The sequence below is a fragment of the Stegostoma tigrinum genome, chromosome 20 (genome assembly GCF_030684315.1).
Source record: "Stegostoma tigrinum isolate sSteTig4 chromosome 20, sSteTig4.hap1, whole genome shotgun sequence".
Lineage (NCBI taxonomy): Eukaryota > Metazoa > Chordata > Chondrichthyes > Orectolobiformes > Stegostomatidae > Stegostoma > Stegostoma tigrinum.
Window position 1 is genome coordinate 3,335,507 of NC_081373.1, and position 27,404 is coordinate 3,362,910.

Consider the following 27,404-nt stretch of genomic DNA (forward strand, 5'->3'; position numbering starts at 1 on the left):
GAAGTTCAAAAACTTTCTCTCTTCTGCTTTTAGTTGAAACTCAAACTGTTTCATTTCCTGATAATGGGAACTGCAGATGCTGGAGAATCCAAGATAATAAAATGTGAGGCTGGATGAACACAGCAGGCCAAGCAGCATCTCAGGAACACAAAAGCTGACGTTTCGGGCCTAGACTCTTCATCAGAGAGGGGGATGGGGTGAGGGTTCTGGAATAAATAGGGAGAGAGGGGGAGGCGGACCGAAGATGGAGAGAAAAGAAGATAGGTGGAGAGGAGAGTATAGGTGGGGTGGTAGGGAGGGGATAGGTCAGTCCAGAGAAGACGGGCAGGTCAAGGAGGTGGGATGAGGTTAGTAGGTAGGAGATGGAGGTGCGGCTTGGGGAGGGAGGAAGGGATGGGTGAGAGGAAGAACAGGTTAGGGAGGCAGTGACAGGTTGGACTGGTTTTGGGATGCAGTGGGTGGAGGGGAAGAGCTGGGCTGGTTTTGTGGTGCAGTGGGGGGAGGGGACGAACTGGGCTGGTTTTGGGATGCGGTGGACTGACCCATCCCCTCCCTACCTCTCCACCTATACTCTCCTCTCCACCTATCTTCTTTTCTCTCCATCTTCGGTCCACCTCCCCCTCTCTCCCTATTTATTCCAGTTCCCTCTCCCCATCTCCCTCTCTGATGAAGTGCCTAGGCCCGAAATGTCAGCTTTTGTGCTCCTGAGATGCTGCTTGGCCTGCTGTGTTCATCCAGCTACCCACTTTGTTATCCTGTTTCATTTCCTTATCAAATTCAAGCTGTTTTAATTCTCTTGCTCTTTGTTACACTGCAATTATCCTTCCCTCTTTGATTTTTGATTCTCTTTCTTTTTGTTCTGCCAGGCCTATTGTTTCTTTGCCTTTTGCTTCTAATTCAAACTGCTTCATTTGCAACTGACCTTTAGCCATTTCCAATTGCCTTTCTGGCAGTTGTAAATGCTGAGCTATCACTGCATGAACAAAGGTCCATGAACCCCAAGTTCAGCTGCTGCAGCAATCCTGCAAGCTTTGCCTTACTCACCTACCATACAGCACCCCCACGCGATGCCTTCTGCACACAGCAAGCTGTTAGCCATCTAGACAGCAATTATTACACAAGGCACAGCTGATTTAACCCAACTAAATACACCACCAGAAAAGAGAACACCATTACTCATCACTCACTGTCTTTGAATCCAATAATCCTAAACACAGTCGCAATTAAATATTTTGATCCAGAAAAGACCTCCCAATTTGTTGTAGACCAAACCAAGCCTCATCAAAGAGATAGACTACACCCTACCCCTTCCGGGCAAATGCGAGGTGATGCATTTTGGAAGATCAAATTCAAGGGCAAACTATACAGTAAATGGAAAAGTCCTAGGGAAAATTGATGAACAGAGAGATCTGGGTGTTCAGGTCCATTGTTCCCTGAAGGTGACAACGCAGGTCAATAGGGTGGTCAAGAAGGCATATGGCATGCTTTCCTTCATTGGGCGGGGTATTGAGTACAAGAGTTGGCAGGTCATGTTGCAATTGTATAGGACTTTGGTTCGGCCACATTTGGAGTATTGTGTACAGTTCTGGTTGCCACATTACCAAAAGGATGTGGATGCTTTGGAGAGGGTGCAGCGGAGGTTCACCAGGATAATGGAAACTGCAGATGCTGGAGAATTCCAAGATGATAAAATGTGAGGCTGGATGAACACAGCAGGCCAAGCAGCATCTCAGGAGCACAAAAGCTGACGTTTCGGGCCTAGACCCTTCATCAGAGAGGGGGATGGGGAGAGGGAACTGGAATAAATAGGGAGAGAGGGGGAGGCGGACCGAAGATGGAGAGAAAAGAAGATAGGTGGAGAGAGTGTAGGTGGGGAGGTAGGGAGGGGATAGGTCAGTCCAGGGAAGACGGACAGGTCAAGGAGGTGGGATGAGGTTAGTAGGTAGCTGGGGGTGCGGCTTGGGGTGGGAGGAAGGGATGGGTGAGAGGAAGAACCGGTTAGGGAGGCAGAGACAGGTTGGACTGGTTTTGGGATGCAGTGAGTGGGGGGGAAGAGCTGGGCTGGTTGTGTGGTGCAGTGGGGGGAGGGGACGAACTGGGCTGGTTTAGGGATGCAGTAGGGGAAGGGGAGATTTTGAAACTGGTGAAGTCCACATTGATACCATATGGCTGCAGGGTTCCCAGGCGGAATATGAGTTGCTGTTCCTGCAACCTTCGGGTGGCATCATTGTGGCACTGCAGGAGGCCCATGATGGACATGTCATCTAGAGAATGGGAGGGGGAGTGGAAATGGTTTGCGACTGGGAGGTGCAGTTGTTTGTTGCGAACTGAGCGGAGGTGTTCTGCAAAGCGGTCCCCAAGCCTCCGCTTGGTTTCCCCAATGTAGAGGAAGCCGCACTGGGTACAGTGGATGCAATATACCACATTGGCAGATGTGCAGGTGAATCTCTGCTTAATGTGGAATGTCATCTTGGGGCCTGGGATGGGGGTGAGGGAGGAGGTGTGGGGACAAGTGTAGCATATCCTGCGGTTGCAGGGGAAGGTGCCGGGTGTGGTGGGGTTGGAGGGCAGTGTGGAGCGAACAAGGGAGTCACGGAGAGAGTGGTGTCTCCGGAAAGCTGACAGGGGAGGGGATGGAAAAAGGTCTTGGGTGGTGGGGTCGGATTGTAGATGGCGGAAGTGTCGGAGGATGATGCGTTGTATCCGGAGGTTGGTGGGGTGGTGTGTGAGAACGAGGGGGATCCTCTTGGGGCGGTTGTGGCGGGGGCGGGGTGTGAGGGATGTGTTGCGGGAAATACGAGACATTAACCGCCTCAACCTCTCCACCCCCTCTCACCCACTCCAACCTCTCCCCCGCAGATCGGGCAGCCCTCCGCTCCCTCCACTCCAACCCCAACCTCACCATCAAACCCGCAGACAAGGGTGGCGCAGTGGTAGTATGGCGCACTGACCTCTACATCGCCGAGGCCAGACGCCAACTCTCCGACACCACCTCCTACCGCCTCCTCGATCATGACCCCACACCCGAGCACCAAACCATCATCTCCAACACCATTCACGACCTCATCACCACAGGGGACCTCCCACCCACAGCCTCCAACCTCATTGTTCCCCAACCCCGCACGGCCCGTTTCTATCTCCTTCCCAAAATCCACAAACCTGCCTGCCCTGGTCGACCCATCGTCTCAGCCTGCTCCTGCACCACCGAACTCATCTCCACCTATCTGGACTCCATTTTCTCCCTTTTGGTCCAGGAACTCCCCACCTACGTCCGTGACACCACCCACGCCCTCCACCTCCTCCAGGACTTCCAATTCCCTGGCCCCCATATTCACCATGGACGTCCAGTCCCTGTACACCTGCATTCCGCATGCAGATGGCCTCAAGGCCCTCCGCTTCTTCCTGTCCCGCAGGCCCGACCAGTCCCCCTCCACCGACACTCTCATCCGCCTAGCTGAACTTGTCCTCACACTCAACAACTTCTCTTTTGACTCCTCCCACTTCCTACAGACTAAGGGGGTGGCCATGGGCACCCGCATGGGCCCCAGCTATGCCTGCCTCTTTGTAGGTTACGTGGAACAGTCCCTCTTCCGCACCTACACAGGCCCCAAACCCCACCTCTTCCTCCGGTACATTGATGACTGTATCGGCGCCGCCTCTTGCTCCCCAGAGGAGCTCGAACAGTTCATCCACTTCACCAACACCTTCCACCCCAACCTTCAGTTCACCTGGGCCATCTCCAGCACATCCCTCACCTTCCTGGACCTCTCAGTCTCCATCTCAGGCAACCAGCTTGTAACTGATGACCATTTCAAGCCCACCGACTCCCACAGCTACCTAGAATACACCTCCTCCCACCCACCCTCCTGCAAAAATTCCATCCCCTATTCCCAATTCCTCCGCCTCCGCCGCATCTGCTCCCACGATAAGACATTCCACTCCCGCACATCCCAGATGTCCAAGTTCTTTAAGGACTGCAACTTTCCCCCCACAGTGATCGAGAACGCCCTTGACCGCGTCTCCCGTATTTCCCGCAACACATCTCTCACACCCCGCCCCCGCCACAACCACCCCAAGAGGATCCCCCTCGTTCTCACACACCACCCTACCAACCTCCGGATACAACGCATCATCCTCCGACACTTCCGCCATCTACAATCCGACCCCACCACCCAAGACATTTTTCCATCCCCACCCCTGTCAGCTTTCCGGAGAGACCACTCTCTCCGTGACTCCCTTGTTCGCTCCACACTGCCCTCCAACCCCACCACACCCGGCACCTTCCCCTGCAACCGCAGGATATGCTACACTTGTCCCCACACCTCCTCCCTCACCCCCATCCCAGGCCCCAAGATGACATTCCACATTAAGCAGAGATTCACCTGCACATCTGCCAATGTGGTATACTGCATCCACTGTACCCAGTGCGGCTTCCTCTACATTGGGGAAACCAAGCGGAGGCTTGGGGACCGCTTTGCAGAACACCTCCGCTCAGTTCGCAACAAACAACTGCACCTCCCAGTCGCAAACCATTTCCACTCCCCCTCCCATTCTCTAGACGACATGTCCATCATGGGCCTCCTGCAGTGCCACAATGATGCCACCCGAAGGTTGCAGGAACAGCAACTCATATTCCGCCTGGGAACCCTGCAGCCCAATGGTATCAATGTGGACTTCACCAGTTTCAAAATCTCCCCTTCCCCTACTGTATCCCTAAACCAGCCCAGTTCGTCCCCTCCCCCCACTGCACCACACAACCAGCCCAGCTCTTCCCCCCCACTCACTGCATCCCAAAACCAGTCCAACCTGTCTCTGCCTCCCTAACCGGTTCTTCCTCTCACCCATCCCTTCCTCCCACCCCAAGCTGCACCCCCATCTCCTACCTACTAACCTCATCCCATCTCCTTGACCTGTCCGTCTTCCCTGGACTGACCTATCCCCTCCCTACCTCCCCACCTACACTCTCTCCACCTATCTTCTTTACTCTCCATCTTCGGTCCGCCTCCCCCTCTCTCCCTATTTATTCCAGTTCCCTCTCCCCATCCCCCTCTCTGATGAAGGTCTAGGCCCGAAACGTCAGCTTTTGTGCTCCTGAGATGCTGCTTGGCCTGCTGTGTTCATCCAGGTTCACCAGGATGTTGCCTGGTATGGAGGGTGCTAGCTATGAAGAGAGGTTGAATAGATTAGGATTATTTTCATTAGAAAGACGGAGATTGAGGGGGGACCTGATTGAGGTCTACAAAATCATGAGGGGTATAGACAGGGTGGATAGCAAGAAGCTTTTTCCCAGAGTGGGGGACTTAATCACTAGGGGTCATGAGTTCAAAGTGAGAGGAGGAAAGTTTAAAGGAGATATGCGTGGAAAGTTCTTTACGCAGAGGTTGGTGGGTGCCTGGAACGCGTTGCCAGCGGAGGTGGTAGACGCAGACACGTTAGCGTCTTTTAAGATGTATCTGGACAGGTACATGGAATGGCAGGGAGCAAATGGATACAGACCATTAGAAAATAGATGACAGGTTAGACAGAGGATCTTGATCGGCGCAGGCTTGGAGGGCCGAAGGGCCTGTTCCTGTGCTGTAGGTTTCTTTGTTTCTCTTTGTTTATCTTAATTAAAAGCAAGTGTAAGGCACCATGTTCCAGATGTGATTCGATTGGTCAACCAACGGAACTTTTAGCAAAACGTACACCACAGTTGAAACACAAGCAAAAAGGGAGAATTGACATAACTTTAACTCTGTAGAAATACTTAATATGATTATATATACTATACTGCTCAGCAGCTGCTCCAGTAAGTATACTCTTAGCATGGTGATTTAGAGTCAAAGTCATACATCACAGAAGCAGGCTCTTTGTTCCAACTCACCCGTGCCAACCATATATCCCAATCTGACCTAGGCCCATTTGCCAGCGTTTCACGGAAATCCCTCTCAACCCTTCCTACTCATATACCCATCTAGGTGCCTTTTAAATGTTATAATTGTACCCAACTCCACCACTTCTTCTGGCAGCTTGGTCTGTATATATGCTACCCTCTGCATGAAAAAGTTACCCCTCAGGTCCATTTTAAATCTTTGCCCTCTCACCTTAAACCTATGCCCCCTAGTTTTAATCTGTCCCATTCTAGGAAAAAAGGCCTTGGCTATTCACCTTATCTGTGCCCCTTATGAATTTATAAAGCTCAATAACCCCTCAGCCTCCAACACTCCAGAGAAAAATGCCTCAGCCTACTCAGCCTCTCCCTGTTACTTGAACGCACCTCGCCTGGCTGCACCCTCACAAATATTTTTGGCACCCTTTCAAGTTTAACAGCTTCCTTTCTATAAACGGGCAATCAAGATTATACATAGAATTGTAAAATTGGCATCACCAATGTCCTGTACAGCTGCAACACGATGTTCTAACTCCTGTACTCAATGTTCTAAGTAGTGAAGGCAAGCCTGCCAAATATTTTCTTGTGCAAACAACTATCTGCACTCCACTTTCAAGGAATTGTGCACCTGTATCCCTAAGTCTCTTTGATCTCTTCCCTGGTTTGTCTTATTAAAATGCAACATCTTGCATTGTATGAATCAAACTCTATCTGCTTCTCCTCAGCTCATTGGCCTTTCTGATCAAGGTCTCATTGTGATCTATTTTGGTGTCATCTGCAAATATACTAGCCATGCATCCTTAGTTCACATCCAAATCAGCACCAATTCTTGTGGCACACCGCTGTTCACAGGCCTCCAGTCCAAAAAGCAACCCTCTAACACCATCCTCTGTCTTCCACCTTCCGGCCAATTTTGAACCTAATTGGCTAACTCCCCTTGGATCCCATGTGATCTAACCTTATTAACCAGTCTACCATGCAAAACTTTGTCAAGTGCGTTGCTGATGTCCTTATAGACAATGTCAATTGCTCTACCTTCATCAATCTTCTTTGTCACTACTTCAAGAAGCACAATCAAGTTAGTGAAACAGTTTAACAACACAGTTTCACTCTCAAGTGCTGTCTTCTCACTCAAGTTCAAGAGATACACTGTAGGGATTCTATAAATCTATAAAATAAGAAAGGAAAAACTGAAAGCATGAACATAGCAGCAGAGAGAGAACTCAAGCTTTTTGCAGCAACAGAGAGAGTTCTGAATCAAACGGCTTCAGCTCCAGAGACCCCAACTTTAACAACTGAAAACAAAACTAAAACCCAGGTCTATGTCAGCCTGACTCCACCCACTCATGCTTCTTTTGTCTAACTTTTAAATGAAACCAAAGCTATTTAATCTTTTTTCCGTGGAGCTTATACCAGTTTACAACACCCAAATTCAAGATAAATAGGATAGAACAATTTCTCTTAAAATCATGACTTGTTGCAATATTTTTAGCTAACTCGCTTTTGCAGTCTAATTTTTCACGAGTTATTAATCTCTATGTAATTCTTTGTTGTCTTTTATATTCTGTCCAATCTTCTGACCTGCATTTGTCTTTGCACAATTATATATCTTTTCTTTAAGTTTCATGCTGTCTTTAGCTTTTTTGGTTAACCATGGTTCCATCCCTTCAAATTTTGCTGATTTATTGAAATGGCTCTATTCTCTGCTTTCTGGAATAACTCATTAAATGTTAACCTCTGCATCTGTATTGACCTTTCCCCTAAAATAAATTGCCGGTTCATTTTTGCTACCTCTGCCCTCATGGTTGCCCTTGTTTAAATTCAGCAGGAGATTTGGACCCATACTTCTCTCTCTTGGATTGTATATGAAATTCAATCATACTATGGTCACTGATACACAGGGTCACTTTCACTATGAAGTCAGTAAATAATCCTATCTTTTTGGCCAAAACTAGGTCTTATGGCTCTTTGGTTGGTGCCATAACATTCTAGCCTAAGAAATTGTCTCAAAATCAGGAAATGATATCATCATCTCAAATACTTCTTTCCATCTGATATTTCCAGTCTATACTTTGGTTCAAATCCCCCATGATAATTTCTGAATCCTTCTGACAAGCTCCCAGTATTTCTTCCCTGATATCCTATCTTACGATACGGCTACTGTTAGGGAGACAGTACATAACTTCCAAAAGTGACCTCTTGCCTTGACCATTCCTCATCTGTACCCAGGCTGCTTTCATATTCTGGTTTCCTGAATTTAGGTCTTGCGAAGTTGGAATCGTATTCATGGATTGAAAAGCAGGACAATAGAATTTGATATTTGTAAAATGATAGTGAGAAAGAGTGTGTGGTCCCTTTAAAAGATTATGTGTTTTTCAAGACTTGGAGATTATAAAATGTGTGCAGGGAATGGCAAATGCACAGAGTTCTTGAAATTGAAACATTCTATCAAAAGGCTAATCAGTGAGCAGACAAACTGCATTTTTTTAAGCCAAGGCAACAGGTTTTTAAATTAGCCAATTATTTTAAACCAGGCCCTAGACACCAAAACCCAATTAAATTTAAATCTGATTGCTTTGACAACCTAGGACCAATCCAATTGTAAGAAATTAATAGGTCATGAGGGGTATCAAAAGAAGAGGGCATTTCAAAATTGGTGAGAGTCAACTGCCATCTGCCAAGAGAGCAGCTCTCAGCTATAAAAGAAAGAATCACTGGCTCTCACATAATTTTCTAGGCTCTCAGAAAACCATCATTTAAACTAAAGGTACAGTGGCACTCTTAGCTAATATTCCGGACATAAGAATTCGTTGGACAAAAGTGTTCCTGACAGAGGAATTTGACAGAGAAAGGTGTTCCTGACTGGAGGACAATGGAGAAGGCAAAGAACACCCTATAAGATTTACCTTGACTTCAATTACTTTGGTTTATATTAGTGAGACTTGCATGTTTTGGAATAGCATACCATTAGAATTTTGTTTTATTTGGGAGTAGTTATGAGTTAAGGGGGAATTGCTGGATTTGTTAGTAGTTCTGTTAATTTGTTTACTGTTGGGGTTAGATAAATGAGTTGTTACTTGTCGATTTGGGGTGTGGTGAGACGCTGGTGATACCACTTCTCACTCTCCCTTCGACAGATTACAAGGTGCGGTGAGCTACTCTGGGTGTTTTGGTTTTAGTTATCAGAGGGGGTCGTCCTCCTCTTTGTAACAGATTGGGGGCACGTCCGGGATCTGGCCAGTTCATCTGAATGAATCGGAATAGATTTGGACTGACTTCAACAGACTTGGGGATTAGTGTCCTAGATCTTTAAATGAGACTGATGTGAGAAGTAGAAAATTTGTTTAATTTCAGTTACTTGTCATTGGTTAAATCAAAAGCAGGGGCAACATTACTAAAGAGCTTCTGGAGTTTGAAGCTGCTCCCCAAATTTGCCAAGAAAGTTTAGAAAGACAGAGGAAGGTTTCACTTTTAGATTTGCCAAACAGGCTAGAATTGGGTTTAACTAGGGATAGGAGGAATGGTGAAATTGTAATGGAGTTGGGTCAAGCATTTAGCTATATCAGAGAAACAGGCAGTGCAATGGAGGTAGAAAAAGAATGAATTGCAAATTAGAGTCTTAGAGTTAGAAAGGGAAAAGAGAGGGAAAAAAAGGGAACTGAAATGGTTTGAATTACAGTTATAAGCAGAGGAAAGACAAAAAGGAAAAGAGAGAAAGAGATAATGGGAACTGCAGATCCTGGAGAATTCCAAGATAATAAAATGTGAGGCTGGATGAACACAGCAGGCCCAGCAGCATCTCAGGAGCACAAAAGCTGACGTTTCGGGCCTAGACCCTTCATCAGAGGTCCGCCTCCCCCTCTCTCCCTATTTATTCCAGAACCCTCACCCCAAAATAAAAATCTCTGATGAAGGGTCTAGGCCCGAAACGTCAGCTCTTGTGCTCCTGAGATGCTGCTTGGCCTGCTGTGTTCATCCAGCCTCACATTTTATTATCTGAGAGAAAGAGAGTTTGAATTTCGGAAGTTGCAAATTAAACAGGAAAGTCAATTTAAAAGGATGGAAGTGAAGGTAGGAGATAAGCTTAATGAGAAGGGGAGTGATGATGAGCAAACTCATTGTAGCCAAAGGCTTGGCAGGGACATATGCAAATCTGGTAAAGCCTTACCGACATTCGATCAAAATTGTGTGGAAGCCTTTTTAAGCTCCTCTGAGAAATTGGCTAAACAAATGGTTGGAGGCTGTGGGTGGGAGGTCACCTGAGGAGATGAAGTTACAGATGGTTTGGAAGATGATGGTTTGGTGGTCGGGGATGGGGTCATGATCCAGGGGGTGGTAGGAGGAGGTGTCGGAGAGTTGGCGTCTGGTACGTTTGTTGGGCGGAGCCCATTTCTATCTCCTTCCCAAAATCCACAAACCACAAGCCGATAGAAACAGGCTCTACCCACCACCGACGCTGACACCGCTCCGCCCATCACCGACACCGCTCCGCCCACGAACGACATCGCTCCGCCCACCGCCTCCACAGCCAGCAGAGGAGACAGTAGCACCCAGCCCCACAGAGTCTTCACCATCCCCCCAGACCTCCCCCTTACTAAGGATGAATGGTCAGTCCTAAGCAAGGGGCTCACCTTTGTCCCCCTCCACCCACACATCAATGAATACCAGTCACATTTGGACATCGAGCAGTTTTTCCGCCGCCTCCGCCTCCACGCTTACTTCTCTAACTGTGAGCCTAACCTGCCCCTGTACTGACCCCTTCTCCCGGCTCCAACACAAGTTCTCTTCCTGGACACGACCCAAAGGCCTCCTACCCTCCCTCAAACTCTTCATCTCCAACTGCCGTCGAGACATTAATCGTCTCAACCTCTCCAACCCACTCCACCCTCTCCCCCGCAGAATGTGCAGCCCTCTGCTCCAATCCCGACCTCAGCATTAAACCCGCACACAAGGGAAGCGCAGTTGTAGTACGGCGCAGTGACCTCTACGTCGCTGAGGCCAGACGCAAACTCTCCGACACCTTCTCCTACTGGCCCCTGGATCATGACCCCACCCCCGAGCACCGAAACATCATCTCCCAAACCATCCATAACCTCATCTCTTCAAGTGACCTCCCACCCACAGCCTGCAACCTCATCATTCCCCAACCCTGCACCGCCCACTTCTATCTCCTTCCCAAAATCCACAAACCTGACTGCCCTGGTCGAACCATTGTCTCCGCCTGCTCCTGCCCCAATGAACTTATCTCCACCTATCTCGACTCAATTTTCTTCTCTTTGGTCCAGCAACTCCCCACCTATATCCATGACATCACCCATGCCCACCACCTCCTCCAAAACTTACGATTCCCTGGTCTCCAGTACTTCATCTTTGCCATGAACGTCCAGTCCTTTCCACCTGCATTCCCCATTCACATGGCCAAAAGGCCCTCTGCTTCTTCCTATCCTGCAGGCCCGACCAGTCCCCCTCTACTGACACCTTCATCTGCCTAGGCAAACTCGTCCTCACCCTCAACAACTTTTTTAATTCCTCCCACTTCCTACAGACAAAGGGGGTGGCCATGGGCATTCACAAGGGCCCAAGCTATGCCTGCCTCTTTGCAGGTTACGTGGAACAATCCCTCTTCCGCACCTACACAGGCCCCAAACCCCACCTCTTCCTCTGGTACATTGATGACTGTATCGGCGCCGCCTCATGCTCCCACGAGGAGCTCAAACAGTTCATGCACTTCACCAACACCTTCCATCCCAACCTCAAGTTCACCTGGACCATCTCTAATACTCTCTCTCCTTCCTGGACCTCTCTGTCTCCATCTCTGGCAACCACCTGGAAACCGATATCCACTTCAAGCCCACCGATTTCCCCCAGCTACCTGGAATACACCTCCTCCCACCCACCTTCCTGCAAAAATGCCATCCCCTATTCCCAATTCCTTCACCTCCCCCGCCATCTGCTCCCAGGAAGAGACATTTCACTCTCGAACATCTCAGATGACCTCGTTTTTTTTTCAAGGGCCACAACTTCCCCTACTTCAGTGGTCGAGAACGCCCTCAGCCAGGTCTCTTGCATTTCCCACAACTCATCCCTCACACCCCCTCCCTGCAATAAGAACCAAAACAGAATCCCCCTCATCCTCATATAGCACCCCACCAACCTCCGGATCCAACGCATCATCCTACGACACCTCCATCATCTGCAATCTGCCCCCACCACCAAAGATATTTTTCCCTCCCCACCCTTATCTGCTTTCCAGGGGGACCACTCTGTCTGTGACTCCCTTGTCTGCTCCACATTCCCCGCCAGCCCCACCACACCCGGCACTTTTCCCTGCTACGACAGGAAGTGCTACACCTGCCCCTACACCTCCCCCCTCACCCCCATCCCAGGCCCCAAGAAGACTTTCCACATCAAACAGATTGTCACCTGCACATCTGCTGATGTGGTATACTGTATCCGCTGTTCCAGATGTGGCCTCCTCTATATTGGGGAAACAAAGGGAAGGCTTGGGGATCACTTTGCAGAACACCTCCGCTCAGTCTGCAACAAACAACTGCATCACCCTGTCACAAACCATTTTAACTCCCCCTCCCATTCCTCAGATGACATGTCCATCCTGGTCCTCCTGCAGTGCCACAACGATGCCAAACAAAGGTTGCAGAAACAGCATCTCATTATTTGCTTTGGAAACCTGCAGCCAAATGGTATCAATGTGGATTTCACCAGCTTCAAAATCTCCCCTAACCCGACCAGATCCCTAAACCAGCCCAGCTCAACCCTGCCTCCCTAAACTGTCCTTCCTCCCACCTATCCCCTCCTCCAAGCTCAAGCCCCACCCCCATCTCCTACCTCTACTCTCATCCCACCTCCTTGTCCTGTCCATCCTCCCTGGACTGACCTATCCCCTCCCCACCTCCCCACCCACACTTACCTTTACTGGCTCCACCCCTGCCTCTTTGACCTGTCTTTTTTCTTTCCACCTATCTCCTCATTTATCATCTTCTATCGACCTCTCCCTGTCTCCCTCTTTATTTCAGAATCCCCTTCCCCTTCCCCATTTCTGAAGAAGGGTCTAGGCCCGAAACATCAGCCTTCCTGCTCCTCTGATGCTGCTTGGCCTGCTGTGTTCATCCTGCTCTACACCTTGTTACCTTAGATCAGTCTTATGTTGACTTTGAACGAATTAAACATAGCAATTTCGAGAGTTGGGTGAGATCACTAAGGATAGAAAAGACCTATGAGGATCTTGGAGACATTATTCTGCCGGATGAATTCAAAGCCTCACTTCCAGAAATGATGCAAACTCACGTTCAGGAAAAGAAAGTGAAAACAGTGAGAAGAGCTGTGGAGATGCGGACGAATACTCATTAATGGATAAATTGTAATCCTAGTTTCTGACAGCAATTTCATTCCGTGAGGAATAGAAATTGGGAAAAAGGGAGATCTGTCAATGAAGAGCAAAAAGTAGATCACACTGGGAACAGTTTACCAAACGTGAAAAAAGAAACCAGACAGGGTGAAAAAGAGATGAAACACCTGAAGCCTTTCCTCTGTAATAGAAGGCGATTCACAAAGTCACAGTACGATAGGGTTAGGAGAAGCATTGGAATGAAGGATGTGGTAAGAAAGGCTAAACCAGTGGGATTAGTTGAGGTAGTGAAGGAAATCCCAAGAGAAGTCGAGGAGCTGCAGGAAAGTGCCCATGGGCTGAGTAGCAAGACAGTGTCCAATCTCTTCGAAGACTTCACCTCTGTGGGTGAGGTTTGCTCAGGAAGAAAAAGCGGGAGAAGATAAAGAAGTTAACTATAGCGAGATACAGATACAGGAGCTGCTCAGCCTCTAATAGTAAGAGATTAAAGTATTTGCTCTCCTCCTGAAATGCTACCTGAGAGAGTGATAGTCTGTGGAATAAAAGGAGAGAGATTTGGCATTCCCTTGTGTATGATAAGGCTGGAAGGTCCATTTAAAACTGAGGAAGTGACTGTGGGAGTGATTGAAAGAGGGTTTATTCTAGGGATACAGTTTGCTCTTGGAAACGACCTACCTGGATCAAAGCGGGGACTGATGACCCTTCCAGCAGAGAAGGAAACCGAAGAATTAATAGAAAAATAACATGGAATTTTTCTCCAATGTGTGGTGATAAGAACCCACAGTCATAAGTTAAAGCAAGAAGGGAAAACTGAAGAGAAAGATGAAGGAGTTGACACCTCGCTTGATGAAATGGTAAAGGAAAACCTAGGCAGGTAGAGATCAGGCAGAGGTGTTTAGTTCTGAAAGCCTAATACAGTTACAACAAAAAGATGACTCAATAAAAGACTTCTGATAAAATACTGACTTGGGAAAGGAATCAGAATGTATCCAGAATGATATGATATTAAGGATAAAATCCTAAGGCAGAAATGGAGGCCCTGGCAGGTTAGTGCAGAGGAGAAGTGGGCAGAAATTCACCAGACTGAGTTGCTGCTAGTGTATACACAGGAAGTATTGTAGGTAGCACAGAAATTACCTGTAGGAGATCATTTAGGAGTGGGGAAGACTCAGGCTAAGACACAGAAGCATTTCTATTGGCTTGGATTACATGAAGATGTGTTTGAATTTTGCCGTACCTGTCCTATGTGTCAAATGGTAGGAATGCCTCAGGCAGTAAGAAAACCAATTCATTTGGTGTCATTTCCTGCATTTGAAGAACATCTCACACTGGTTATGATTTATTTGTGTAGGTCCGCTCCCTAAAACCAAAAGGCAGGAACCAGTATTTGCTAACCATAATGGATTTATCTACCAGGTTTCCAGAGGCAATTCCATTATGGAATGTCAAGGTAAAGAAGTTTGTGGAGGAGTTGCTTGCTTTCTTTACCCGTTATCAACAACTCAGTGGGATTCACTCAGACAAAGGGCCAGGTTTACTGCCAAATTATTTAAGGAGGTCAGGGATAATTTAGGCATCAAACACCTTAAATCAAGTGCTTATCATCCTGAATCCCTGGAAGCATTGGAAAGGTGGCATCAGACCCCAAAGACAATATTGAGGGCTTATTGCTAGGATTACCCAAATGATTGGGATAAAAGTATCCCATTTATTTCATTTGCCATTAGAGATGCTCCAAAAGAATCAACTCAGTTTACTCCATTTGAATTGATGTTTACCCACCAAGTAAGAGGGCCTTTAAAATTAATTAAGGAGAAGTTGATAGGTCTGAAGTCAGAGATCTCACAGTTTGATTATCTCTTCGAAGTGAGAGAAGCATGAAGCAGATGATGTGAATTAGCTAGACAACATTTGAATGTGGCAGTGCATCCAATGAAGCAAGAAGCAGATCAGCAATCAAAAAATCATACGTTTGCCAGTGGGGATAAACTATTAGTGGAGTTACCACTGGTAGGAGATGCCTTCAAGGCAAGGTTTAGTGATCCCTATCAGATTGAGAAGAAGTTCAGTCAGGTGAATTATCTGGTAAAGATGCCCTATAGGAAAAAAAATTATCTGGTGTGACATGTGAACATGCTGAAACATTACTATGACAGGGAAGGGAATTGGAGAAACAGGTATTAGTTACTGCCACTTAGTGAGGAATCAAATCCAGATGACTTGGATATTGAGGTGCCTCAGAATTCATTGAATAATGAGGAAGTCCTTAACAAATGGGATATGTAGTAAGGTATCTGTCTGAGGAACAGAGAACTGAATTGAAAGGCTTGTCACAGCACTGTGAGGACGAATGTAGGAATAGAATGGGGAAAACTAATACTATCGACAATGAGGTGGAAAGGGGAATGCTCTTCTGATAAAACAATACCCCCTCCAAAGCAGCACAGGTACAGAATGAAGTGGAAGAAATGTTCCAAGAAGACATCATCAAGCTGAGACAAAGCAAGTGGGGTTTGCTGATCATGTTGGTTCCCTAACCTGATGGTACTCAAAGATTCTGCGTAGATTGTTGGAAGATAAGCGCCATGACTAAATACCCAATTTCAAGGCTGGAGGACTGTGTGGAAAAATTTGGACAAGCCACTTACATCACAAAATTGGACTTACTTTTTGCCAATGGCAAGTATTTTTGTCAGGGAGAGCAAAAGAAGCTTCTACATTTATCACCCCAAATGGGCTGTATCAATTTAAAGTAATGCCCTCTGGAATGAAGAACACACCAACCACATTTCAAACACTAATGAACAGAGTTGTGGCACGATTGACTAATAGTGCCGTCTATTTAGATGACTTTGTGATCTTTAGACCACTTATGAAAAGATCATATGGCACCCTTGGCAGAATTTTTTGAGTCTACAGGAGGTGAAGTTGGTTAAACTTTGGCAAAAATACAATACGTGAAGGCAGAAAAGACGCTCTTGCGACAGAACATCAGGCACAGATGGATGACACTGAGGAACATGAAGATGAAATACGTTGAGGAATTTCCGAGACCATCCTTGATGAAAGAGGTGCTACGATTTTTGGGACTGAGCAGATTCGATGGGAAATTTATGCCAAACTTTACAGCATAGTGGTACCGCTGATGGATTTGTTGAAGAAGAGCGTAACATTTCAGTGGACAGAACAATGCCAGGCGAGATTTAAGAATTTAGAAGCAATGTTAACCACAGCCCCAATTTTAGTTGTACCAAATTTCATGAAACCCGTTAAAGGTGCTATTGACACAAGCAATGTAGGTGTTGAAGTGTATTGTTGCAGGAGGATGATTGAGGAATTGAAAAGCCAATCTGTTACTTTTCAAAGAAACTCAATATCCACCAGAGAAAATATTCAACCATTGAAAGAGAATCATTGACTTTGGTACTGGCCTTACAACATTTTAATGTTTACATTGCAAACAATGTATCAGCAACGGTTGCGTACACCGATGACAACCCGTTGACATTTTTGGAAAGGTTCAAAGACAAAAAACTGCAAACTATTTCATTGGAGTCTTACATTACAAGCAATTAATTTACAGATCGTACTTGTTGTGGGCTGTGAAGATGTTATTGTGGATGTGTTATCACAGGTACAAAAGAAAACATGCAGAGAAGATTGCAACAGTAATGTTCAATGTTTTATATATATTTATATGGAATTAGTATGAAATATGTAACTCAGATTAATGACCTATCAACCAGTAATAATGGCATTAAGATTTTAAAAAAAGAAGCCATCTTACATCATGACAGTTCATTTTTTCCTAAGGGAGGAGGTGTTGAGAAGTTGGCATAGAATTTGTGGGTTGAAAGGCAGGCTGTCAGAATTTGATGTTTGTAGAATGATAGGGGGAGGGGGAGGAGTGTGTGGTCCCTTTAAAAGATAATGATGTAGATTAAAAAAATGTTTGCCAGCGTCTGCAGATGCACGGAGAGTTCTTGAAGTTGAAACATTATATCTAAAGGCCGTACTGTTAGCAGGCAAAGCATCATTTTCACCAAGACAACAGACTTTTGAAATTTGGGGGAGGGGGAAGGGAGCTCAGAAATAAATAGAGAGAGGAGGGGTGGGGTTGGGGAAGGTAAGTGATAGGTGAGTGCAGGTAGAGAATGGTAGGGATTGGCCCGTGAAGTGGGAGGAGTGGATAGGAGGGAGAGAAGATGGACAGGTCAACAAGGCAGGGATGAGAGGGAGGGTTAGTCTTGGGATGAGGCGGGTGTGGAGGGGGAGGGGGGGGAAGGTTTTGAAACTGGTATGGTCCACATTTGGGCCACTGGGCTGTAGGCTGTAGGTGAAGTATGAGGTGCTGCACCTCCAGCTTCTGGGCAGAGTTATTGTGACATTGGAAGAGGCCCAGGATGGACATGTTAGCCAGGATGGACATGTCAACCAACAATTTTACTCCACCCAATGTGACGGACGTGCAGAGGACCTCTTCTGTTTTTCATTCTATGCAGGATCCACAACCTCAACCAACGATTTTACACCCTATGTGAGGACTATAACTTCCCCATTTTGGTGGTCAAAAATACTCTCAACCGCATCTCTTGCGTTTCCTGCACCTCTGTCCTAACATCCACTTCCCTCAACAAAAATAAAGACAGAATTCCCTTGTCCTCACATACCACCCCGCCAATCCCCGTATCTAATTTATCATTGTCCAACATTTCCGCCACCTACAATCCAACCCCACAACCAAAGATATATGTTCCCTCTCCACCCCCATCTGCCTTTCGAGTCTCTCCATGAATCCCTCATCCGCTTCACACTCCTCACTAGCCCCACTAGCCCTGGCAGCTTTCCCTGCAACCACAGAAAGTGCTACACCTGGCCCTACACCTCCCTCCTCACCTCCATTCAAGGCACCAAACAAAAATTTCACATCAGACAGATGTTCACCTGCACATCTGTCAATATGATCCGCTGCTCCCGATGTGGCCTCCTGTACATTGGTGACACCAAACGGAGGCTCAGAGATAGCTTTGTAGAGCACCTGCTCTCTGTTTGTGACAAACGGCAACACCTTCCAGTCGCGAACCATTTCACCTCCACCTCCCACACCCTGGGTGATATGTCCATCCTGGGCCATCTCCAGCGTTACAATGATGCCAAATGGAAACTGGAGGAGCAGCACCTCATATTCTGCCTTGGGACTCTATAGCCCAATGGCCCAAAAGTAAACTTTACCAATTTCAAAATCTCCCCACCCCCAGCCTCATTCCATGACTAACCCTCCCTCTCATACCCACCTCCTTGACCCAACACAACCTGTCCATCTTCTCTCCCACTACCCGCTCCTCACACCTCACTGACCAATTCCCACCACTGCCTACCTGCACTCACTTATCACCATCCCACCTACCATCCCCAACCCAACCCCTCCTCTGTCTATTTATTTCTGAGCTCCCTTTCCCCTGCCCTCTTTCTGAAGAAGGGTCCTGGCCTGAAACATCATATTTCCTATTCCTCTAATGCTGCCTGGCCTGCTGTGTTCCTCCATCTCCACACTATGTTATCTCTGACTCCTGCATTGACAGTTCTTACTATCTCTGACGTTTTTGAATTTATTCAATTAATTTAAACCAGTCCCTAGACCCAGTTAAATTTAAAATATGATTGTTGTGACAACGTAGGACCAATCCTGTTGTGAGAAATGAATAGGTTATCAAAGGCAGAAAAGAAGAGGACATTTGAAAATTGGTGTGAGAGTCAGCTGTCATCTGCAGGAAGAACAGCTTTCAGCTATAAAAGAAAGAACCACTGATTTCACAGAAAGAAAAGCTCTTCGAAAACCATCATCTGAACTAAAGGTATAGTGGCACTCTTAGCTAATGTTCCTGACGCAAGAATTCGATGGAGAAAAGCATTCCTGAGAGAGGAATTTGACAGAGAAAGGTGTTCCTAACTGGAGGACAACAGAAGGCAAAGAACAGTCCTACAGACTTATCCAGACTGTAATTTTGCGGAGATAATGGGAACTGCAGATGCTGGAGAATTCCAAGATAATAAAATGTGAGGCTGGATGAACACAGCAGGCCAAGCAGCATCTCAGGAGCACAAAAGCTGACGTTTCGGGCCTAGACCCTTCATCAGAGAGGGGATGGGGAGAGGGAACTGGAATAAATAGGGAGAGAGGGGGAGGCGGACCGAAGATGGAGAGTAAAGAAGATAGGTGGAGAGAGTATAGGTGGGGAGGTAGGGAGGGGATAGGTCAGTCCAGGGAAGACGGACAGGTCAAGGAGGTGGGATGAGGTTAGTAGGTAGATGGGGGTGCAGCTTGGGGTGGGAGGAAGGGATGGGTGAGAGGAAGAACCGGTTAGGGAGGCAGAGACAGGTTGGACTGGTTTTGGGATGCAGTGGGTGGGGTGGAAGAGCTGGGCTGGTTGTGTGGTACAGTGGGGGGAGGGGACGAACTGGGCTGGTTGAGGGATGCAGTAGGGGAAGGGAGATTTTGAAACTGGTGAAGTCCACATTGATCACTGCATCCCACAACCAGTCCAACCTGTCTCTGCCTCCCTAACCGGTTCTTCCTCTCACCCATCCCTTCCTCCCACCCCAAGCTGCACCCCCATCTACCTACTAACCTCATCCCACCTCCTTGACCTGTCCGTCTTCCCTGGACTGACCTATCCCCTCCCTACCTCCCCACCTATACTCTCTCCACCTATCTTCTTTACTCTCCATCTTCGGTCCGCCTCCCCCTCTCTCCCTATTTATTCCAGTTCCCTCTCCCCATTCCCCTCTCTGATGAAGGCTCTAGGCCTGAAACGTCAGCTTTTGTGCTCCTGAGATGCTGCTTGGCCTGCTGTGTTCATCCAGCCTCACATTTTATTATCTTGGAATTCTCCAGCATCTGCAGTTCCCATTATCTCTGATACCATTTTAACCTCACTGCGAAGCCTCTCCCAGGGATGCCTAACCTGAAGAAGTTACCCTCCTCCCTCTGGACCAACCTCAGGGAATCTCTCTCCCATTGCAACTCTCTTGTAATCGCTTCGGCCTTGAAACTGCTCGACCATGTCCTGAAGCAAACCAGGTACCACAGCCACATCACCTTCCTCAGCACCTGCCTACGGAACCAGATCGTCCCCAAGGGACTACAGTCCACATTTCAGCCTTCCCAATTTGGGCCCAACCGTGACCACCTCTACACCCAGAATATTCAGACCCTTCAGAAACGTTTCTCCCCGTGAGTCCTGAAACAGACACTCGCAGCCATGCGCCGGCACCTCCACACACTGCAATCTCGCCTGCCCCAGCTCAGAGCCTCCCTCTCCCAGACCTGCAAAGGACCCCTGCTGTTTTTTATCCTCTGCAGGATCCACAGACTGAATACCCAGTTCCACTCAGCTTTACTGGACACCAAAAATCGTAAGTACAACCAACTCACGGGCCCCTGCCTCCCACAAGAGGATTCCTGCGCCTCCCAAATCCCGAGTCTGTCCCTGCCCCTCCCCCACCATGCACCCGCCACCATTGACCATGAGGACACGGATGACGTCACATCCGCCTCCGCCGGCCACAGAACTTCCGGAACCGCTGCTGCAGTCACCACCTCCACGTCCAGGTACAACACCTCACACACCACCCTCACCGCAGCTCCTCCCGCCCACCCCGATACTCCAACCGCCGACGGAACACCGCCCACGGCCGACGCCGACGGAACCCCGCCCACGGCCGACGGAACCCCGCCCACGGCCGACGGAACCCCACCCACGGCCGAGGGCCTCATCGCTCCGCCTATAACCTCCACAGCCAGCAACCCCAGAGGAGACAGTCACACTGAGCCCTGCCGCATCTTCACCATCCCCCCAGACCTCCCACTGACTGAGGACGAACGGTCAGTCCTCAGTAAGGGGCTCACCTTTGTCCCCCTACAACCACACATCAACGAATACCAGTCACAGTTGGACATAGAACAGTTTTTCCGCCGTCTTCGCCTCCATGCCAACTTCTTCAACCGGGAACCTAACCCTCCTTCCACTGACCCCTTCACCCGCTTCCAACAAAAGTCCTCCTCCTGGACACCACCCCCAGGCCTCCTACCCTCCCTCGACCTCTTCATCTCCAACTGCCGTCGAGACATTAGCCACCTCAACCTCTCCACCCCTCTCACCCACTCCAACCTCTCCCCCGCAGAACGGGCAGCCCTCCGCTCCAACCCCAACCTCACCATCAAACCCGCAGACAAGGGTGGCGCAGTGGTAGTATGGCGCACTGACCTCTACATCGCCGAGGCCAGACGCCAACTCTCCGACACCACCTCCTACTGCCCCCTCGAACATGACCCCACACCTGAGCACCAAACCATCACCTCCAACAGCATTCACGACCTCATCACCTCAGGGGACCTCCCACCCACAGCCTCCAACCTCATTGTTCCCCAACCCCGCATGGCCCGTTTCTATCTCCTTCCCAAAATCCACAAACCTGCCTGCCCTGGTCGACTCATCGTCTCAGCCTGCTCCTGCACCACCGAACTCATCTCCACCTATCTGGGCTCCATTTTCTCCCCTTTGGTCCAGGAACTCCCCACCTACGTCCGTGACACCACCCACGCCCTCCACCTCCTCCAGGACTTCCAATTCCCTGGCCCCCAACACCTCATATTCACCATGGACGTCCAGTCCCTATACACCTGCATTCCGCATGCAGATGGCCTCAAGGCCCTCCGCTTCTTCCTGTCCCGCAGGCCCGACCAGTCCCCCTCCACCGACACTCTCATCCGCCTAGCTGAACTCGTCCTCACCCTCAACAACTTCTCTTTTGACTCCTCCCACTTCCTACAGACTAAGGGGGTGGCCATGGGCACCCGCATGGGCCCCAGCTATGCCTGCCTCTTTGTAGGTTACGTGGAACAGTCCCTCTTCCGCTCCTACACAGGCCCCAAACCCCACCTCTTCCTCCGGTACATTGATGACTGTATCGGCGCCGCCTCTTGCTCCTCAGAGGAGCTCGAACAGTTCATCCACTTCACCAACACCTTCCACCCCAACCTTCAGTTCACCTGGGCCATCTCCAGCACATCCCTCACCTTCCTGGACCTCTCAGTCTCCATCTCAGGCAACCAGCTTGTAACTGATGTCCATTTCAAGCCCACCGACTCCCACAGCTACCTAGAATACACCTCCTCCCACCCACCCTCCTGCAAAAATTCCATTCCCTATTCTCAATTCCTCCGCCTCCGCCGCATCTGCTCCCACGATAAGACATTCCACTCCCGCACATCCCAGATGTCCAAGTTCTTCAAGGACCGCAACTTTCCCCCCACAGTGATCGAGAACGTCCTTGACCGCGTCTCCCGTATTTCCCGCAACATATCCCTCACACCCCGCCCCGGCCACAACCGCCCCAAGAGGATCCCCCTCATTCTCACACACCACCCTACCAACCTCCGGATACAATGCATCATCCTCCGACACTTTCGCCATTTACAATCCGACCCCACCACCCAAGACATTTTTCCATCCCCACCCCTGTCTGCTTTCCGGAGAGACCACTCTCTCCGTGACTCCCTTGTTCGTTCCACACTGCCCTCCAACCCCACCACACCCGGCACCTTCCCCTGCAACAGCAGGAAATGCTACACTTGCCCCCACACCTCCTCCCTCACCCCTATCCCAGGCCCCAAGATGACATTCCACATTAAGCAGAGGTTCACCTGCACATCTGTCAATGAGGTATACTGCATCCATTGTATCCGGTGTGGCTTCGTCTACATTGGGGAAACCAAGCGGAGGCTTGGAGACCGCTTTGCAGAACACCTCCGCTCAGTTCGCAACAAACAACTGCACCTCCCAGTCGCAAACCATTTCCACTCCCCCTCCCATTCTCTAGATGACATGTCCATCATGGGCTTCCTGCACTGCCACAATGATGCCACCCGAAGGTTGCAGGAACAGCAACTCATATTCCGCCTGGGAACCCTGCAGCCTAATGGTATCAATGTGGACTTCACCAGTTTCAAAATCTCCCCTTCCCCTACTGCATCCCGAAACCAGCCCAGTTCGTCCCCTCCCCCCACTGCACCACACAACCAGCCCAGTTCTTCCCCCCCACCCACTGCATCCCAAAACCAGTCCAACCTGTCTCTGCCTCCCTAACCGGTTCTTCCTCTCACCCGTCCCTTCCTCCCACCCCAAGCCGCACCCCCATCTACCTACTAACCTCATCCCACCTCCTTGACCTGTCCGTCTTCCCTGGACTGACCTATCCCCTCCCTATCTCCCCACCTTCACTCTCTCCACCTATCTTCTTTACTCTCCATCTTCGGTCCGCCTCCTCCTCTCTCCCTATTTATTCCAGTTCCCTCACCCCATCCTCCTCTCTGATGAAGGGTCTAGGCCCGAAACGTCAGCTTTTGTGCTCCTGAGATGCTGCTTGGCCTGCTGTGTTCATCCAGCCTCACATTTTATTATCTGTAAACAAGTAACTCCCTGCCAAAGAACTGCATCACACAACATCTTTCTGAAGAGAGGAGTAAATTGGAAGAAAAGAAAAAGTATTTTTGAAAAACTCAAGACGAAGCCCATGTTGAGGGTTTTGGGAAGATAGATACCATTTAACATGCCTCATACAGCAAGAATCAACATGTCTGTAAAAACTTACCGTGATCCGTTTGTATGGTAAATAACCAGTGAACGTCTCACAACGCTGCGAGGCCCAAATAGGGGCAGGTTCCTGTCCATGTACTCCTCAGTTGTTTGGTTCCAACTGTCCAGTGTTCCAAATTTCCCACTGATGTCACCAACTTCGTACTGGTCAACTGTGCCCCTGAGTGGCTCAGGGGACAGAGATTCATTAACATGGAATGGGTTGTAACGACCTCCAACACGAGAGTCAGAACAGGCACCAGTGTCAGACAAACCAGCTTGGATGGGAAGCGTGTGGATGCTGTAAGCTCCTGCCCCATGATTCCGATCGGTTAAAGTCACCTGCACAATCGTACGGTCTAAATCTGACACTTGTTTAAATGTTACATTTACTCCTAGTTGATCAACGCCCCGTGAATCCATCTCCAGTGAAGTAGGGTGAAGAAAGGTTATATTAGCACAAGCTAAGAGAGAGGTTGCAGAATTTGCTTCATAAAGCACCACTGCTCGAGGAACAATGGAAAGTTGCCCAGCAAGTGCTGATGTGGTGTCAGTGAAGAAGTGCTTGCTGTAAACTGCGCTGTTGTCACTGCTCAGTTTGAGTGCTCCATGTTTCTCAGCGTAGTCTCCAGCTTCACATCGGAATGGACTGTCTGGGCCACACTCCGTGTCATATTGACCACCAGTATCCACTCTGAAAGGGTTAAAATTTCCCTTGGTACTTAAGCAAATATTTGAGTCAGAATCCAGTTCAGAGCTTATGGGATATTCGTGAACGCGCCAAAGGTGGTTTGTGGTTATTCGAGCGGATGAATTGGTATAGGAAAGGTCCATAAAAATGGACAAGTCCGAATAGGGGTCGTTTGTCACAAACAGAGAGCAGGTGCTCTACAAAGCTATCTCTGAGCCTCCGTTTGGTGTCACCAATGTACAGGAGGCCACATCGGGAGCAGCGGATCATATTGACAGATGTGCAGGTGAACATCTGTCTGATGTGAAATTTTTGTTTAGTGCCTTGAATGGAGGTGAGGAGGGAGGTGTAGGGCCAGGTGTAGCACTTTCTGTGGTTGCAGGGAAAGCTGCCAGTGCTAGTGGGGCTAGTGAGGAGTGTGAAGCAGATGAGGGATTCATGGAGAGACTCGAAAGGCAGATGGGGGTGGAGAGGGAACATATATCTTTGGTTGTGGGGTTGGATTGTAGGTGGCGGAAATTTTGGACAATGATAAATTAGATACGGGGATTGGCGGAGTGGTATGTGAGGACAAGGGAATTCTGTCTTTATTTTTGTTGAGGGAAGTGGATGTTAGGACAGAGGTGCAGGAAACGCAAGAGATGCGGTTGAGAGTATTTTTGACCACCAAAATGGGGAAGTTATAGTCCTCACATCGGGTGTAAAATCGTTGGTTGAGGTTGTGGATCCTGCATAGAATGAAAAACAGAAGAGGTCCTCTGCACGTCCGTCACATTGGGTGGAGTAAAATTGTTGGTTGACATGTCCATCCTGGCTAACATGTCCATCCTGGGCCTCTTCCAATGTCACAATAACTCTGCCCAGAAGCTGGAGGTGCAGCACCTCATACTTCACCTACAGCCTACAGCCCAGTGGCCCAAATGTGGACCTTACCAGTTTCAAAATCTTCCCCCCCCTCCCCCTCCACACCCGCCTCATCCCAAGACTAACCCTCCCTCTCATCCCTGCCTTGTTGACCTGTCCATCTTCTCTCCCTCCTATCCACTCCTCCCACTTCACGGGCCAATCCCTACCATTCTCTACCTGCACTCACCTATCACTTACCTTCCCCAACCCCACCCCTCCTCTCTCTATTTATTTCTGAGCTCCCTTCCCCCTCCCCCAAATTTCAAAAGTCTGTTGTCTTGGTGAAAATGATGCTTTGCCTGCTAACAGTACGGCCTTTAGATATAATGTTTCAACTTCAAGAACTCTCCGTGCATCTGCAGATGCTGGCAAACATTTTTTTAATCTACATCATTATCTTTTAAAGGGACCACACACTCCTCCCCCTCCCCCTATCATTCTACAAACATCAAATTCTGACAGCCTGCCTTTCAACCCACAAATTCTATGCCAACTTCTCAACACCTCCTCCCTTAGGAAAAAATGAACTGTCATGATGTAAGATGGCTTCTTTTTTTAAAATCTTAATGCCATTATTACTGGTTGATAGGTCATTAATCTGAGTTACATATTTCATACTAATTCCATATAAATATATATAAAACATTGAACATTACTGTTGCAATCTTCTCTGCATGTTTTCTTTTGTACCTGTGATAACACATCCACAATAACATCTTCACAGCCCACAACAAGTACGATCTGTAAATTAATTGCTTGTAATGTAAGACTCCAATGAAATAGTTTGCAGTTTTTTGTCTTTGAACCTTTCCAAAAATGTCAACGGGTTGTCATCGGTGTACGCAACCGTTGCTGATACATTGTTTGCAATGTAAACATTAAAATGTTGTAAGGCCAGTACCAAAGTCAATGATTCTCTTTCAATGGTTGAATATTTTCTCTGGTGGATATTGAGTTTCTTTGAAAAGTAACAGATTGGCTTTTCAATTCCTCAATCATCCTCCTGCAACAATACACTTCAACACCTACATTGCTTGTGTCAATAGCACCTTTAACGGGTTTCATGAAATTTGGTACAACTAAAATTGGGGCTGTGGTTAACATTGCTTCTAAATTCTTAAATCTCGCCTGGCATTGTTCTGTCCACTGAAATGTTACGCTCTTCTTCAACAAATCCATCAGCGGTACCACTATGCTGTAAAGTTTGGCATAAATTTCCCATCGAATCTGCTCAGTCCCAAAAATCGTAGCACCTCTTTCATCAAGGATGGTCTCGGAAATTCCTCAACGTATTTCATCTTCATGTTCCTCAGTGTCATCCATCTGTGCCTGATGTTCTGTCGCAAGAGCGTCTTTTCTGCCTTCACGTATTGTATTTTTGCCAAAGTTTAACCAACTTCACCTCCTGTAGACTCAAAAAATTCTGCCAAGGGTGCCATATGATCTTTTCATAAGTGGTCTAAAGATCACAAAGTCATCTAAATAGACGGCACTATTAGTCAATCGTGCCACAACTCTGTTCATTAGTGTTTGAAATGTGGTTGGTGTGTTCTTCATTCCAGAGGGCATTACTTTAAATTGATACAGCCCATTTGGGGTGATAAATGTAGAAGCTTCTTTTGCTCTCCCTGACAAAAATACTTGCCATTGGCAAAAAGTAAGTCCAATTTTGTGATGTAAGTGGTTTGTCCAAATTTTTCCACACAGTCCACACATGCAGTGGGTGGGGTGGAAGAGCTGGGCTGGTTGTGTGGTGCAGTGGGGGGAGGGGACGAACTGGGCTGGTTTAGGGATGCAGTAGGGGAAGGGGAGATTTTGAAACTGGTGAAGTCCACATTGATCACTGCATCCCACAACCAGTCCAACCTGTCTCTGCCTCCCTAACCGGTTCTTCCTCTCACCCATCCCTTCCTCCCACCCCAAGCTGCACCCCCA

General features: G+C 48.2%; 1 protein-coding gene across 1 annotated transcript in view; it reads right to left on the reverse strand.

The window, feature by feature from the left end:
* Positions 1 to 24,730, reverse strand: part of LOC132210777 (uncharacterized) — a 107,882-nt gene extending 83,152 nt beyond the window's left edge. The window contains exon 1 of the mRNA XM_059652944.1: positions 23,889 to 24,730. Within this exon, the coding sequence (XP_059508927.1) occupies positions 23,889 to 24,706 (818 nt within the window). The 5' untranslated portion in view covers positions 24,707 to 24,730. The remainder of the gene's footprint in view (positions 1 to 23,888) is intronic.
* Between the last annotated feature and the right edge of the window lie 2,674 nt (positions 24,731 to 27,404).